Genomic DNA, 15,813 nt, shown 5'->3' with positions numbered 1-15,813 from the left:
AGCTAGAAGGCATGATCTCATGCAGAAACCAGTGCCCAGAGAAGGGAAGTGACTGTCCCTTTCACATGGCCAGCAAGCAGCCCGGCCGGGATGAGAACTCATGATGTCTTGTGACTTCCCGCGAGTGCTCCTTGCTCTACTCCTCATGGCCATGGGCCTCCTGGGTACCACCTGCAGTCAGTCAGTGCTCCCAAGGCCGCCTGTGCTCCCGCCACCTTATGAGACCCCTTCTTTTAATCCGGTTCAGGGCCAGGATGGCCATAGGTGCCCCTTCGGAGGTGAGGATTGTCTCACTCAAGTGCACTTCCCACCTGTAGAGAGATTGCAGCCAGGAAGGGTGAGTGGTGGGCTGAGATCTGCCCGACCTCAGGTGGTTTCTCTGGAGATAAGAGGCTTTTCTTCCCACCTGAAGAGAAGCTTTGCAAGGTAAGGCAGAGGAGGCTGCTGACATCTCATCCGGAAAAAGCAGTGGCACAAGATACTGTAGGAAAGACCTAGGATCATCGTGCATATCATTAAGGGTAGGTGCTAAATCTTGCTATTCAAGTGTGGGTCAGGAGCCAGCAGCATCAGCATCACCTTGGAGCTTGAGAGAACTACAGAATCCCCGCCCCACCTTAGACCTGCTGAATTAGAACCTGCCTTTTAACAAGACCCCAGGAGATTCGTGTGCTTCTGAAAGCTTGAGAATTACTGATCAGTAGTGAGATGATGGAGATTTTTATTTTCTTTGTACATTTTTTCCTAATTTGTTGTTATTGTATTTTTCCACATAAATTACTTTTTAAAAAATTGTGGTAAAATATACATAGCATTTACCATCTTAACCATTTTTAAGTGTACAGTCCAGTGGCATTAAATACATTCACATTGTCATACATCCATCACCACCATCTCTTTCATCTTGTAAAACTGCAAATCTATACCCATTAAACAATCACTCTCCATTCTCCCCTCCACTCAGCCACTGGCAACCACCATTATACTTTCTGTCTCTCTGATTTTGATTACTTTTACTATCTCATATAAGTGGAATTATACAGTATTTATCTTTTTGTGGCTGGCTTATTTCACTTAGTATACTGTCCTTAAAGATTGTCTGTGTTGTAGCATATTGCAGAATTTCCTTCCTTGTTAAGGCTGAATAATAGTCAATTTTATTTTTATATGTATGTCTATACACATATGTATATATATATACACGCACATTCATACACCACAGTTTGCTCATCCATTCCTCTATCAATGGACACTTGGATTGCTTCCACATTTTAGCTACTGTGAGTAATGCTGCTGTGAACGTGGGTATACAGATATCTCTTCGAGACCCTGCTTTCAGTTCTTTTGGGTATATACCCAAAGTGGAATTGCTGGATCATTTGCTAATTCTATCACATGAATTACTTTTATGATCAGGAAAAATAGCAAAGGCATTTCAGGGGAAAACCTTGTCAAGTTTCCAAGTGGCATTGCCCAAGGGCAAGTAGGGTTGCTGGGTGCAGTACTTGGAAAAAGGAAGAAGGCAAGCCTGACTTCTCTGTTCTGGTGTTAGAGAAGAGCAGAAGGTAAACCTTCTGCTAGACAAAGAGCAGGGTTTGTTGAGAGGCACAGGTGTCAGGAGAGATGTTTGAGGGCCTGGGGTGGGTGGGGTCCCCAACCATCCTGAATGACACTTCAAGGTGGCGTCTTGCCTGGTGGGAATGATGTGTAGGCCACCCTTTCTTAAAACCTCTTCCAGAAAGAATAACAATGGGAAGTCACTTATGTTACTGTGTGTCTGCAGAGTGGCTGATTTTATCTGCAGGTCTGGAGTGAGGCAATAGCCTTATGTAGTAGTCCTAATACAGGCTTTCGAGGAGCATGGTCTTGTGTCAGGGTCACAGGTCCACCAATTAGTATTCAAATTAGAACAAAACCTAAACTGTTCTCATGGTCCACTAAGCCCTTTGTGACTGGCCCTTCCTGCCTGTCTGATCTTTACTTCCCCTTTTCAGGTTTTCTCAAGTCGCAGCAGACTTCGTTTTGGTCCTGGAAGAGCAGAAGCCAAACTTGTTCCTGCCTCCGGGCCTGTACCCTGGCTGCATGCTCTGCCTGGAATGCTGGCCTCTCATCTTCCCATGGCTGCTCCTTCTCTTTATAAAGGGCTCGACTCAATGCCCCCTGTGCAGAGAGGCCTTCCGTGATTGCCGTGGCTAACATGGCCCTCTTGCTTCCTTCCTGTCTCATCACCGCATTTGCCTTTTCTTCCGAGTATGACTCTGATGTCATCTCATTTATTAGTTCACTTAGATACTGTGTATTTGTTTCTTCCTAATAGAATTTTCTCTCCAGGAGAAGATAGCTCTTTTATACCATTTAGCTCCTGTGTCCCCAGCACTTAGAACATTGTCTGGCACACAGTAGAAGTTGAATAAATACTGAGTGGGTCAATGCACACAATGGCTTGTCCCCTCTGAGCTTTAGTTTCTGCATCTGTGGCATGGGTCCTAATGCCTGGTTTACAGGGTGCTTGTGAAAATTACAGGACATGATGTACGTGGAGTACTCAGTTTAGAGCCTGGCATGCGAGCAGTGCTCAACACACGGTCACAGATGTTATCAATCGAGTGGCCCTGGCTTGACTTGGGTGAATCACTGACCATCTCTGAGGCGATGCCCCCTGTGAAGCCCATGTTGAGCTGTTCAAGAGAAGCAGGTTGGTGGTAATTCAAGGCCTGCAGTGGGAGCATCTGCTCTTATAACTGAATTTGAGTCTCCTTTGAAACAACTGTGTTCTGGGTCGGGTGCATCATAATATGTAGCTGTGTCTCTCTTGATTGGTGCACTGGGTCTCTTGTGGAGCATTGGATATAGCTCTGACAATGATCTCCCTGGTGCTTTGAAGTGTCCTTGCCTCAGACCCTCTTTAAGTGGAAGTTTGTTGTATGTCATGTGTCATGTGTATCAGTTGGGAATGCTTTCGGCTGCAAGTAACAGCCCAACATACAGTGGTCTGAAAAAATGGGGTTATTTGTTGTGTGAGAAGTAGGAGATTTCTAATGTTGGTTCAGCAGCAAAATGACATCAGGGCTGTTGTCTTTGGGATTCTCTTGGCCTTTGCTCCAGGTTTGTTGCTTCATGGTAGCAAGATGCTGCTCTGGTTTCACTCAATGTGTTTATGATTAAGGCGTGAAGGATGGAAGAAGGAATGAAGCCATTAACATCTGTTCTTTTATTAGGATGGCATGATTTTCCCAGAGTCCTCCCAGTGCGCTTCTGCTTGTATCTCATTAGCTAGCACTTCTTAATGTCAGCCTTACAAGAGAGGTGGAGAAAAGGAGTAATTAGGTTTTTCAGCTTGTATTGCAGAAGGTGGCATGGGAAAAGGATGTTGGAGATGATTGTGAGGTCAGCCCATGAGCATTGCCTGCCATACTAGGAAACCTGTATTTTAAGTTAGACTATTGGTTCTCAACTGGGGGAAATTTTGTCCCCTGGAGGACATTTGGCGGCTTCTGGAGACATTTTTGTTGCCACAACTGGGGTGTGTGTATGTGTGTGTGCCCTAATGGTACCTAGTGGGTAAAGGCCAGAGATGCTGCTAGACATGCTACAATTCACAGGGCAGCCCCCCTCCCCCCCCCCAGAGAATTATCTGGCCCAAATATTAATAGCGCCAAAGTTGAGAAACCCTAAGTTAGACCATTCAGACACATTCTTCAAATTTGGGAAACATTAGTTTAGCTGCTTTCCTGTGATGCAGTAACAGGCCAATGGGCAAACTTCATTATAATGTAGATTATTGGTACCCGGTCTTGTTATTGACTTTACTAAAGAGAAAGCTGAAGGTAGGTGGGGACAGCCATATACTGTATGTCAGAAAGTCTTAGTAGAAGGCTAATGTCAAACAGAACTAATTAAGCCTCGTTGCATTTTAGGATCACAGAACAATGACACGAAAAGACAATTTCTGCTGGAGCGACTGCTGGACGCAGTGAAACAGGTAAGAAGAAGGCTCACCTTTGACTCTGAGGTTAAGTAATAGTGTCAGAGAATTAGTAGAAGTCATCTCTGCCCTTCTGCATACACAGACTTACTCCCATTTGGTGTCTGGGAACAGTGAGGCTAGTAGTTTCCCCAGGAAATGATAGAGCGATGAAGGCCATCAGAGGTAGGGACAGAGGACCTCCTGTGTCCTGACTTCCTAAAGTCCTCTGGAGGACCCCATCCTTCAGTGATGTCCCTTTGAAAAGGGCATTGCTGTGGGTTTCAAAGTCTCATTTCCAAGCAGTTTCATTTTAGGGCGGCTCTTGCGGGGGCCGAGGTGGTGGTTGGAGTTAGGACCCCAGGAGCACAAGAACAGAGGCCAGGTGGCATGAGGCCATGCCCAGGATCTGTGGATCCCCCAGGTGGGCTCTGTTCTGATTGGTTGATGCTATTTTTGATGCCTGGCTTTTGGCTGGGTATGGAAGCGAGCTTGGACAGGAGGCTGGCATCGGTTTGCTTCCCTGCATGTACCAGACTTGCATGGTTTACTGCACGTTCTCTGTGTGCCAGGCCCTCTGCTAAGTGCTTTACATTTAATTTTTCCAGCCACCCCGTGAGATAGATGAAGACACTGAAGCTTGGGAAGGTCAATAACTTGCTTAAGGTGTCATAGTAAATATGTAGCAGAGCCAGAATCCAGCCCTTGGAATTCTAGGTAGCCCACATTTTGGAAGAAGCAACTGACAGTTATATGCATGTAATCACAATATGGGGAGATAAATAGTTTAATAAAGGTGTGTGGTGAGTGTTGAGTGAGCCCAGAGAATTTGGTATCTGCCCAGGCCTTAAGGCATCCTGCTGTGGTGGAAAGGACACAGGCTTTCGGCCTGGGTGTAGCTGGGGTCGGATGCCAGCTTCATGTCTTCACGGCTGTGTGTGCTGGGGCAACTCATCTAGCCTCTCTGAGCATCCCTCTTCTCTGTTATGGGCTCGCTGAGGGAACTGTGTTTGTTAAAGCAGGTAAAGGGCCTGACTGGTCCACGGGAAATACAGAGCCCACGTTATTACTTTCTTCTTTCTTTGCACCAGAAATGGAAAATATAACAAGAAGGTGAGGAGGCAAGTTGAGCCACTTTAAATGTAGCAGTTAAACAAATAAATTGGAGCTTATGCCTAGTGCTGCTATTGTTGTTAGTATTTTGGGGGATGAAAGTGTTATAGATATATCTATATGTCTTTTAAAATATCAACTTTATTTATGCATATACACATATATAACTTTAAATGATAAATAGGTCAAAACTCATGGAACTGCACACTTAAAACCAGTGTATTTCATTGTATGCAAATTGTGTATATTATATATATAATATATGTACATAATATATATATTATATATAATATACACACACACACACACATATACACATATATATGTAATTTTTTTTTTTTTGGATAATAAGTTCAGGAGTCTTGCAAGCCTGATACCCACAGCATAGGTTCTATGCCTTTAAAAGAGATTAGTGGATAGTGGTGATGGTTGCATAACATGGAAATTGAATTGTGTAACTAAAAATGGTTAAAATGGTAAATTCTATGTCATCTATAGTTTACCACAATTAAAAATAAATAAATAAATAAAGGGGCCGGCCCCGTGGCCGAGTGGTTAAGTTCACGCGCTCCGCTGTGGTGGCCCAGGGTTTCGCTGGTTTGGATCCTGGGTGCAGATATGGCACCGCTCATCAAGCCATGCTGAGGTGGCATCCCATGTAGCACAGCCAGAGGGACCTACAACTAGAATATACAACTATGTAGTGGGGGGCTTTGGGGAGAAGGAAAAAAAAAAAAAAGAAGATTGGCGACAGATGTTAGTGTAGGTGCCAATCTTTAAAAAATATTTAAAAACTTGGCAATAAATAAATAAATAAATAAATAAATAAGAAAGAAAGAGACTAGTTTGCTTCCATTTGTACCCAACCTGGGTAAATGGTCATTCAGTTGTACTGTTTGAATTGTTTGAAGCTTGATTTATGCTGCCATAATTTTATGGCCAGTCATAACAACTTTGGGGCTGGCAGTTTTAATTATTGCCTGTGAAGAGCTCTGTGTTGTAGACAGTCAGCTGCTGACAGATGGAAGACGCTTCCTAGATAACCTGCCGTGTGCTTTACTTGTCTTCTTCGTATTGTTTTCCCACAAGGCTCACTTGTGTACAAGTGTGAGATAAGGGCTTCCTTTAAGTGGTGACCGGAAGGCTGGGGTGTCCACCATCTTACGTCTTGGGCTGACACCCAGGGCATGGGAATGCTCTGACTCGGCACCGGGAGTTTCTGGCCCCGTGTCCCCTGTGACCCAGAAGACCTGTTTGGGCTGTTTTGTGATGTTTAAGTGTCCCATCCCAACAGTTTGTCTCAGCGGCTTCTTTTTCCGTGCAGTGCCAGATCCGCTTTGGAGGGAGAAAAGAGATCGCCTCGGATTCTGACAGCAGGTAAATATGTCACTTCTAAAAACCATTTGCCATCAAGATCTCAAAAGTGGCCAGAGATGAGCAGCTTCTGTCTTCTGCCTCTGCAGCCAAGCGGTCCAGTGAGTAAATGTGGGCGATCTGTAGACCATCAAGGCAGTGACTGCTTGTCTAAAGCCTTTCCAGCTTCCCCTAATTCTCCTTCTAGTCGTCTATTCTGAGGGAATCACTTGAAATACCTTTCTCTATAAAGTTATTTTCAGGGTAACTTATAGTGATGAAAACTCAGAAACCTTAACGCTCAACAATTGGGAAATGGTTAATAAAGTGTAGTGCATCAGTATATATAACAATATTACATAGCCATTAAATTAATGTCCATACAGAATTTGTTTTAAGCAGAAAGATGCATATATGGTAATTTACAAATTATATATTCAGTAAAAATAAAAAGAGCAGGATACAAAACGGTATGGCTGTGGAGTGATCCTGGCTATGGTACATAACAATTGTGAAAAATGTGCTCTACCAAAATGTGAACAGATGTAATATTGGGGTCAAGAATATTGGGAATATTTATACCTTCTGATCTTTTTCGTATTTTATACGGTGATCATGTGGTCCTTTTATAGTTTAAAAAAAGTCTTAAAAATTGCCACTCACCTTCATGATCCAGGAAAGGCTGACATAATTGCATAAGCTTATAACGTTGACGAGGAGGAGACGCAAATGTTTTGGCAGAGGTAAGAGGCACAGTAGCATTTGCTGGAAATACTTTGTGAAGTCATTCGGAGCTGATTCATGCGCTGCAGCCTTGGAGGGGCAGGTGGACCATTCCTGCAAAGAAGGGGAGGGAACCACTTGCTCAGCATTTATCTCATCCTGGAGACTGTCCACGTCCCCACCCTCTTAACCTAACCCGCCCAGCAGAGCCAGTTCCCTTCTCTGGCCTTTCAGACCCTTGATCTTTGGTGACACTTTATCAGCCACGAACAAAGCCTGTGGTGCTACGTTTTAATAGAGCCTAGGGACTATTCAAAACTGGTGCAGAGTTAAAATCGTACGCCTCCCTTACACTCTGTCCTCTTTGCTTAGTTTCTCCATAACACCTCCAACGAGCAGACTGTACATTATGCTTTTTTGTTTTGTTTATTTCTGTCTCTCATCCCATAACGTCAGCGCTGTGTGGGCAGGGATGTCTTGCTGTCTTTTTCACTGGGGATCCCCAGTGCCTAGAAGCATGTAGAAGGTGCTCAGCAAAGATTCATTGTCTGGGTAAGTGCGCACTGCGTTGTCCCGTAGTCGAGTGTTTGAATATCTGTGCCACCACAAGGCTTGTGAGCTTTGAGGCAGAGGGGGCAACTTCTCTGTTTTTTCACTTCTCGGTGTTTTGCACAAACATATTGTGCCTGTCACACGTTAGGTTCTCAGTAGATGTCTGCAGCATTGGATTGTCAGACTGATTTATCGTTTCAGTTCTGCCCGAGGGCCTACTATGGGGCCTGGCCTCGGTCGGCACAGGGTCCCTCACTTTGGGACCCAAGGTCCACCCGCACCAGAATCACCTGGGAGGCTTATTAATTAATAATGCAATTCTACATCCCATCCTAGATTTACTGACTCCAGCTGTGTGTACAGGCATGCGTGCATGCGTGTGTGTGTATGTATTCAGGACTGCTTTACTTTATCACTTTTTTTTACGATTCTGCTGTTGATTTCCTAAGAGAGAAAAAGCATTTCTAAATGTTAGGTTAACATGGTCTTATGAGGCCAGCCCCGTGGCCGAGTGGTTAAGTTGGCACGCTCCGCTTCGGCAGCCAAGGGTTTCGCTGGTTCAGATCCTGGGTACGGGACACGGCACGGCTCATCAGGCCACGTTGAGGCGGCCTCCCACACGCCACAGCTAGAAGGCCCCACAAGTAAAATATACAACTATGTACTGGGGAGATTTGGGGAGAAAGAGTAGAAAAAAAAAGACAATTAAAAAAACAGAAAAACAAAAATACCATGTTCTTACACAGTAATTTATGACTGTAACTTTTATTCTGTAAAATATTATGTTTCATAGTAGAATTAAAAAAGTTAATTCCTTCCATAGTAACTGTGGTTTATGGCTCAAAGGAGTATCCTGCTCCATATTAGTAATAATAGTTACTGCTTCTTACTGTTCGTGCCACTCTTTGTTCCTGTTGACTCTTGATCTTCAGGCCAATCTCAGGAGGAGTGGCGTGTTGTTCTTTCTTCATGGATGAGAAGACAGAGACAAAGAGAGCTGACATAATCCAGCTCAGGTTAGGCATCTGGGAAATGTTAGAGTTGGAAGTTGGACCCTGGTTTCTTGGGCTCCCAAGTCTATTCTTTCTCTGTCATATGACATTTAGTGATTACATTGGTTTTGAAGCTGGGTTTAAAAAAAATATTTGTTTTTCCCCCCCTAGAGGGGTCCTTCTCAATATCAGAGTCATGGTCTTGTCTTTGAAATGTGTTTGGCTGAAGGTGGCACCACCTTCATATGGGAAAGGCCACGTCAGTGTCCTTAGTCTGTGAAAAAGTGTAACCTCAAGAGGGAAAGTCAGTGAACTTTTAAAAATAACTGTTGTGAGGTCTGAAAAAATAGATGTCACCTCTCCTCCTCACCCCTGACAAATGGCCCAGCCCCGGAATTGATCTCAAATGCATTTCCTTTCTCCAGGTCCCCTGCCGTCACCCTGGCCCAGTCACGTCTCTCACAGGACGGCTGCCGTAGGCCAGCTCCCCATCTTCCTCTTATCCTGCCTCCTCTGTGTTGAGAGTTCTGCAGAATGCAGATTCCCTCACATCACTGCCCCGCGGAAGCCCTCCACTGGCTTCTCTTTGCTCTGGGGAAAAAGACCCACATCCTTAACACAGCCTGGAGGCCTCACACTTTTCCTCTGGCTCTTTGCTCCAAACACCCTGGCCTGGCCTTTTCTGTTTTTTTATTTTTAATTCTAAAGCCTTTCAGTAATTTTTCGGGGAAATCTTCCAGACCCCCGATCCAATCCTGCCCCCTCCCCCGGCCTGGTCATCTGGACCTGTTTTCCTTGCTCTATACCATGGATTGGCAAACTGTAAAGGGCCGGGTTTGGCCTGTGGGCTATACTCTGCTGCTTCCTGCTCTATACCGTTATAGTCTATATGTTTCTTCCACAAACTAAACGTTCGTATGAAGAATTGATTACACCTGTCCCTCAACTAGCTAGCAAGCTGGAAATGAGCCTGTTTTGCCCACCGTGTCCACAGTGCTGACCCATGGCAAGTGCCCATACGTTTATTGGAGCCTCATTCGTCCAGCAGTTAGTTACCGAATGCCTACTTGGTGTCTGGTTCCGTGCTGGACACTGGGGCTTCCCAGATATTTCAGACAGGCTTCTACCCCTCAGGTGGCTTTGTGTGCGCTGGGGAAGATAGTCCAGGGGAGCAGTGATTACAGAATGCGACGCTGAGGGCTGGTCCAGCGGGCTGGGCCGGCTGGAGTGGGAGTGCTAGGCTCGCAAGGCCTGGCTTGGAATCTGGCTCTTCCCCTTTCCAGCTGTGTCACCTGCCTGACTTCTCTGAGCCCTAGAATTAGGTCCGCTGTGATATTGTGACTTATAAGAAATATATGTGTTTGTTCTTCGCCACATTCCTGGCACCAGCACAGAGCTTCAGAACTCCTAGAATTTCCAAAGTGCTGATAGCCGGAAAGGTGTCTTGTTACGTTAATATAGTGACTTTTGGAAAGTACCAAAGAGTAGGGGCTGGTTGCCAGGAGAACCAACCATGTGATTAGAGGGTTGGAACTTTCAGTCCCACCCTGCACCACGCAGGAGGGACGAGGGGCTCAAGATTAAGTTGCCAGTGGCCAATGTTTTAATCAGTCATGCCTGTGTAACGTAGCCTCAATAAAACCCAAAAGGACAAGGTTTGGAGAGCTTCCGGGTTGGTGAACACTTGAGGTTTGGGGAGAGTGGCCCACTTGGAGAGAGAATGGAAGCTCCGTGCTCTTTTCCCTTGCCCTAAGCACCTCTTCCATTTGGCTGTTCCTGACTTATGTCATCTTATAATAAACCATATTATATTTACTATAATAAACTAGTGATCTAGTAAGTAAAATGTTTTGCCGAGTTCTGTGAGTCACTCTGACAAATTAATTAAACCTGAGGAGGAGGTCATGGGAACCTCCGAGATATATAGCTGGTCAGTCAGAAACACAAGTGGCAACCTGGGCTTGTGACTAGTATTTGAAGGGTAGGAGAGTGCTGTCCTGTAGGACTGAGACCTTAGTCTGATGCTTAACCTGATGCTGTCTCTGGGTGGATAGTGTCAGAATTGAGTTGAATTGTAGGACACCCAGCTGGAGTCAGAGAATTGCTTGGTGGTGTGGGGAAACCCATCCATCAGAAAAGGTGACGAGAATCGTACCTACCTAACCAGTTGTGAGGAATCAGTCCGATACTATGTGCAAAAGTGCCACACATGTAAGGGTGTTAGTTTCATTCCACACATTCCATACCATACCCCTCAGGGAGTGAAGAAGTCTGGCTGGGACACTCATACTCCGCTTGTGGCACCTATCCGTGCTGCCTATTGGGGCAGGTGGTCGACTGTAAACAGAATGAAGGGGTAGATGTGAATTAGTGAGCCTTGTCGATGTTCTCTCTTGCTCTCAGAGCAACAATTGAAGGTGGAGGATTTCTTTCCCTGTAACTCTAGGCATGGTTCTCAGTCCCATTTGGAACATGGAGCTTCTTATGTGTGTCTCTTCCCACATCAGTCTCCTCCAGGAATCTAAGAACCAGTGTCTCTTAAGAAATAACGGATAATTGGAAGAAATTTTTCTTAAAAGGCCAAGTGTTCTCTTTGGGTGCCATTTTTAGTTTACTCTCTTAGGAAAAATTCTAGGCAGGACTGTGAGCTGTCGGCTTGTGGTGGCAGCTAGAGAGTCCAGCTGGTTGGACAAACATCAGGAGGAACTTAGAGAGGATGATGCAGCGGTGTATCTGCCAAGGCTCTCTGGTAACAAGCAGCAGAAATTTACTCCAGCTGAGGACATTGGGAGCCCACAGAGTCAATGGCAGCCCGGGTTTGGAAACAGGAAGGAGTTGAGGCAGCTTTGGAAGGTTCCTAAGCTGGAAACAGGCCCAGAAATACTCTCCCAGTGGGAATGGTGGTCCCGGTAAGGCTCTGCTGCTGGAGTGAACACCAGCTGTTTTCTGATTCTCATTCTGCTCAAGATTGACGTTCCAGCGAGGGAGCACCTTATCGGTCAGTCTCAGGTCACATGGCCGCCTCCTGGCCACCAGCAGAAGGATTTGGCTGAGGGATCTTCCTGGGACCCCACTGCCTGTGGAGTGCAAAGATGGCTACTTGGGTTCACCATCCCACCAAGACAGTATCCAGGGAGGAAGAAATAGAGCTTCAAAATGAAACCTGGGTGCTGTTAGGAAGGTGGAGTGAAGACAGGGTGGCCAGAATGCCCATCAGTGATCCCCTGTCGTTGCCACATTGTAATGATGATCTTTCTTGTGACAGCACTGTGAGGTTTGAAAATGTTTACCTCTGTGTCATCAGTCTCATTTGATCCTTGCAGTGACCCTGGAGTGTGGGCGAGCAAGAGGGGGATCACTTCCCTCCTTTTACAGGAGTGGAAGCTTGGGGCTAGTCATCCATGCAGCGTTGATCTATCATCATCCCCTGGGTGTCGGCGCTGGGGCGGGGGCTTCCATTGGGTGGGTCGCGTGGTTTGTAGGTAGTGGAACGGCACTGGAGCACAGACTTCCAATTCCCAGCATGGTCCTCATTCTCTAACACCACATCCCTTCTTGTTTTTCTAGCAGTTTCCCAGAGTGAGAGATCTGTCTCACTGCAAGTACTTAACATTGTTTTAAGTGTTAAATGTCATGGCATTAAATTCCTTTCAATTGCCTAACGGCTCAGTTCTTCTCCTTTCAATTCTTTTTATTTATTTATTTTTTTAAAGATTTTATTTTTTTCCTTTTTCTCCCCAAAGCTCCCCGGTACATAGTTGTATATTCTTCGTTGTGGGTCCTTCTAGTTGTGGCATGTGGGACGCTGCCTCAGCGTGGTCTGATGAGCAGTGCCATGTCCGTGCCCAGGATTCGAACCAACGAAACACGGCCGCCTGCAGCGGAGCGCACGAACTTAACCACTCGGCCACGGGGCCAGCCCCTCCTTTCAATTCTTTTTAAGTATCACAGGGAAACACTTGGTTTGGTATTAATATTAAGTTGAATTAAATGAAATTGCCAATATTTGATCATTTTTGACCTAGAAAAATGACAGTATCATATAGTTCAAAATAACATGTCTTGCACTGCTCCCCCTCCTTGTTAGCCAGAATGTGCCAGTTTCAGGCTGTCTTCCTCTGGTGGTGACAGGGAGAATTTAGTACTTTATTTTAATTGCCTTAACTTTTAGGGCTGCTCTGTTTAGTGCCCGTGATGCTGGCTCTCCATTTGCAATAGCAGTAGAGTTTTTCCTTTTAAAATGGGCATATTTAAATGAAAAAGTGAGTGAAACTCAAGACAAATAAGTAATAGTACATATCCTCAGACGTGACGAAAGTTGCCGAGGTGTTTGTGAAGGACTGAAGTGTGGGAAAGAGAACTCGGCTAGGACTGAAGCTGTTGGCTTTAGGGGCCTGCGTGAGTCACAGCATTGTTCTCCTGAAACCAAAGATGCAAAGTGTGTGTGTGCAAAGAGTGTGTGCACGCGTGTGTATGAGTGTGTGGGAGAGATTAGTTTGATTTTGTGAGATTGACACAGATGCCGCAGTCCTCATGTGAAGCGTAAAACAACGTGTACATGAAAGGAAGTTACAGGCAGGACATGTCTTTTCCCTTTTTGTCCTTAGAGTCCTCCCCAGGAGGAAGTGGTGGCAGTCACCAGGCTCCGTAACATTTGTGTTTCTCCTCGTCCCTTTTTGTTGGTTGTTCTCCCGTTTTCCCCTAAGAACAAAGACCCATTCTTGTGCTTCGTTAAAACTATTCCACTTTCTGTCAATCACACTGGCCTGGGAAGAGGCCGTATCATAGCTTTTGAATGTTTTGCCTTCTAGAAATAATGGCCCAAGAACTCAGCAGACACTGCAAGTTACCTCAAAGACTAGATACGTTACTGTTTCACAGAAGCGTCTTCCTCCCCTGTGGAATTACAGAACGTAATCTGGAAGTTTTCCTGTGGAATTTTAAATAGCAGCCCAAACTGAGGGGCAGGAAAATGAGTGTGGGATTTGAGCCTGGAGTTTGAATCGCGGCTTTGCCAGTTCCAGGTCATGTTGTGACTGTAGGCAAGTCTCTGACTTTCTTGTGCCTCAGTGTCCTCATCTGTAAAATGGGGGTAGTAGTAATAATATTCACTTCACAGAGTTGTTGCGAGTTAGTCCACGTGCAGCCCTTAGAACAGAGCCTGGCACTGGTAAGTGTCCAGTAATTATTGGCTATTGTTACTGCCATGATTTTAGATGAAGTGTCTGGACGCTTGGAAAATATTCTCTGTGCACTGGGTCTCTTTGCCATTGGGCGTGGCAGTGAGTTGGCTTTGGGTAAGGTGTTCATCCAAGAACATTTGGAAATCGTAAATTTTTGTGACCCTTCCAGGTGTCTATGGCAGAAGAAATCAGAAGGGAGCATTTCTTCTCCTTCCAGAGCACACCAGGGAAGAGGGGTTTGTTTTGGTGATTTTTCTTTACCTGTTGAGGAATTAGAGAGGAAGCTGAAGACAAACCAGCCGCCCTTTCCTGTTCCCTAATGTTATTCTTAGTGTAGATGAGACTGCCATATGAATTCCTTTGGACACATATGAAACCAAATGGCCTTTTCAGGCATCCTTTTCCTCTTTTACGTGTCTCTCGATGTTCATCATGTGGTTTTTAATCTCCAGTTTGTCACAGGTGTTTGACCAACCTCTTATTAGTTTGAGGTTTTGACGGGATGTTCTAATTCTCGTCATCCTGGCAAAAAATCCTGGGGTCCATTAATTTGATTCCTTATCCCCCTACCCTGAGCACTTTATTTCCACTTTGTGGATCTGTAGTAGATAGTTCCACATTGCATATTCTTTTATTTTACTATATTGATCAAAAGCATTGATTTTTTTTTTGGAAAAAGATTATTTTTAGCAACTGGGGAGCTCTAGGGCATTTAGCAAATCTGAGCACATTTCCATGTCTGAATTTTAACAAATATTTATATTGTTTGTATCGATAGTTGTTGAAAGCAGTGCGTGGCCCATAGGAAACTCTGTGTGAGCTGTATCATCCTCTTCCTCCTCCTCTCCATCCTGGTGGTGGAGAGAGGCCGTGAGCATGAAGTATGAGCTTTGGGGTCAGACGTACTTATCTTTCTGCTCACCTTGGCCACAAATCACCAACTGCCGGTTGTGTAATTTTGGACTTAGCTTCTCTAGGCCTCTGTTGCACCATCTGGAAAATCAGATGATGATCATGGTATCCACTTCGCAGGGTTGTAGTGAGGATTAGATGTAATAATGGTTGCTTGGCATACTCAGTAAGAACTGAATAAACTCACTATTTTTTCTTTCTATGGCTAGACATACCAGTGTTTTGGCTACTTTGGAAACTAAAGGCTAGAATGATTAATTCCTCCGTTTAACAGGTATTTATTTATAGATCACTATGTTGGCATTGGAGATGCAAGCTAGATGAGATGGTTGCTGTCCTCAAGGAACTCAAAACTGAGTCGGGGAGATGGAGATGTAAATTGTGAGCACTCATGGTGGCCTGTAGTAATAATTACATGATGCAGACGTGAGACGTGAGTGCAGGGTCTTTAGTAGTCAAATGGGCAGGAGGGGACTTCCAGGCAGGGGAGATAGCAAATGCGATGGTGCAGGGATGTGCAAGAAAATGGTCGGATCATGGATGATGTGTTGGAAGATGGGCTGGAAAGTCCTAGATTTCTTCTCTTGCTGTCATGGGGAAGTGCTTGAACTTTATCCATTAGGGTATTATTTCTTAAACTATGACTATTTGTATACCATTTTCACAATTTTTGCCATTTCTGTATACTATCTGAGCCAGAGATTGACTTTAGGTGGAATTTCAAGGACCTGTCTGCTCTGCTCTTGTTGTAAGTAATACCATCAGTGAAATCAAAGATTGATGGCTGGTTCTGTTTTTTTCTTGACACATTAAAATGATTAACATAGAAATGTTCATCTGCCTTCCCCTTAAAATCATCTCATGTACCGTATAGCCATAGCAAAGTGTGGTATGGATAATAAGAAAGAAGGAAAGAAAGATAGTGACATAGATTTGTGTTTCGGGAGGGTAGCTTCTGTTCAGGATGCCAGGAGGATGGACAGGGTGAGATGGGGGCTGGGAGAGCAGTGAAGTGGCTCTG

The 15,813-nt window shown here is 44.9% G+C and overlaps 1 protein-coding gene across 18 annotated transcripts in view; it reads left to right on the top strand.

Annotated features, from left to right (window-relative positions):
* Positions 1–15,813, top strand: part of SNX29 (sorting nexin 29) — a 577,711-nt gene that overhangs the window by 13,213 nt on the left and 548,685 nt on the right. For 17 of the 18 annotated variants that reach the window (XR_006513608.2, XR_011494296.1, XM_070484912.1 and 14 more), the window contains exons 2-3: positions 3,918–3,982; positions 6,402–6,454. Coding sequence is in view for 13 of the 18 variants with exons in the window: in XM_070484912.1 (XP_070341013.1) it covers positions 3,918–3,982; positions 6,402–6,454 (118 nt within the window). In the remaining 5 variants the exon portion in view is untranslated. Of the gene's footprint in view, positions 1–3,917; positions 3,983–6,401; positions 6,455–7,600; positions 7,706–15,813 lie in introns of those variants that run through there. The other variant, XM_070484915.1, reaches the window with a different exon arrangement.

This window comes from Equus asinus, chromosome 14 (assembly GCF_041296235.1).
Source record: "Equus asinus isolate D_3611 breed Donkey chromosome 14, EquAss-T2T_v2, whole genome shotgun sequence".
NCBI classification, from domain to species: domain Eukaryota; kingdom Metazoa; phylum Chordata; class Mammalia; order Perissodactyla; family Equidae; genus Equus; species Equus asinus.
Note: the sequence above shows the minus strand (reverse complement) of the source record. Positions and strands in the feature narration are given on the sequence as shown.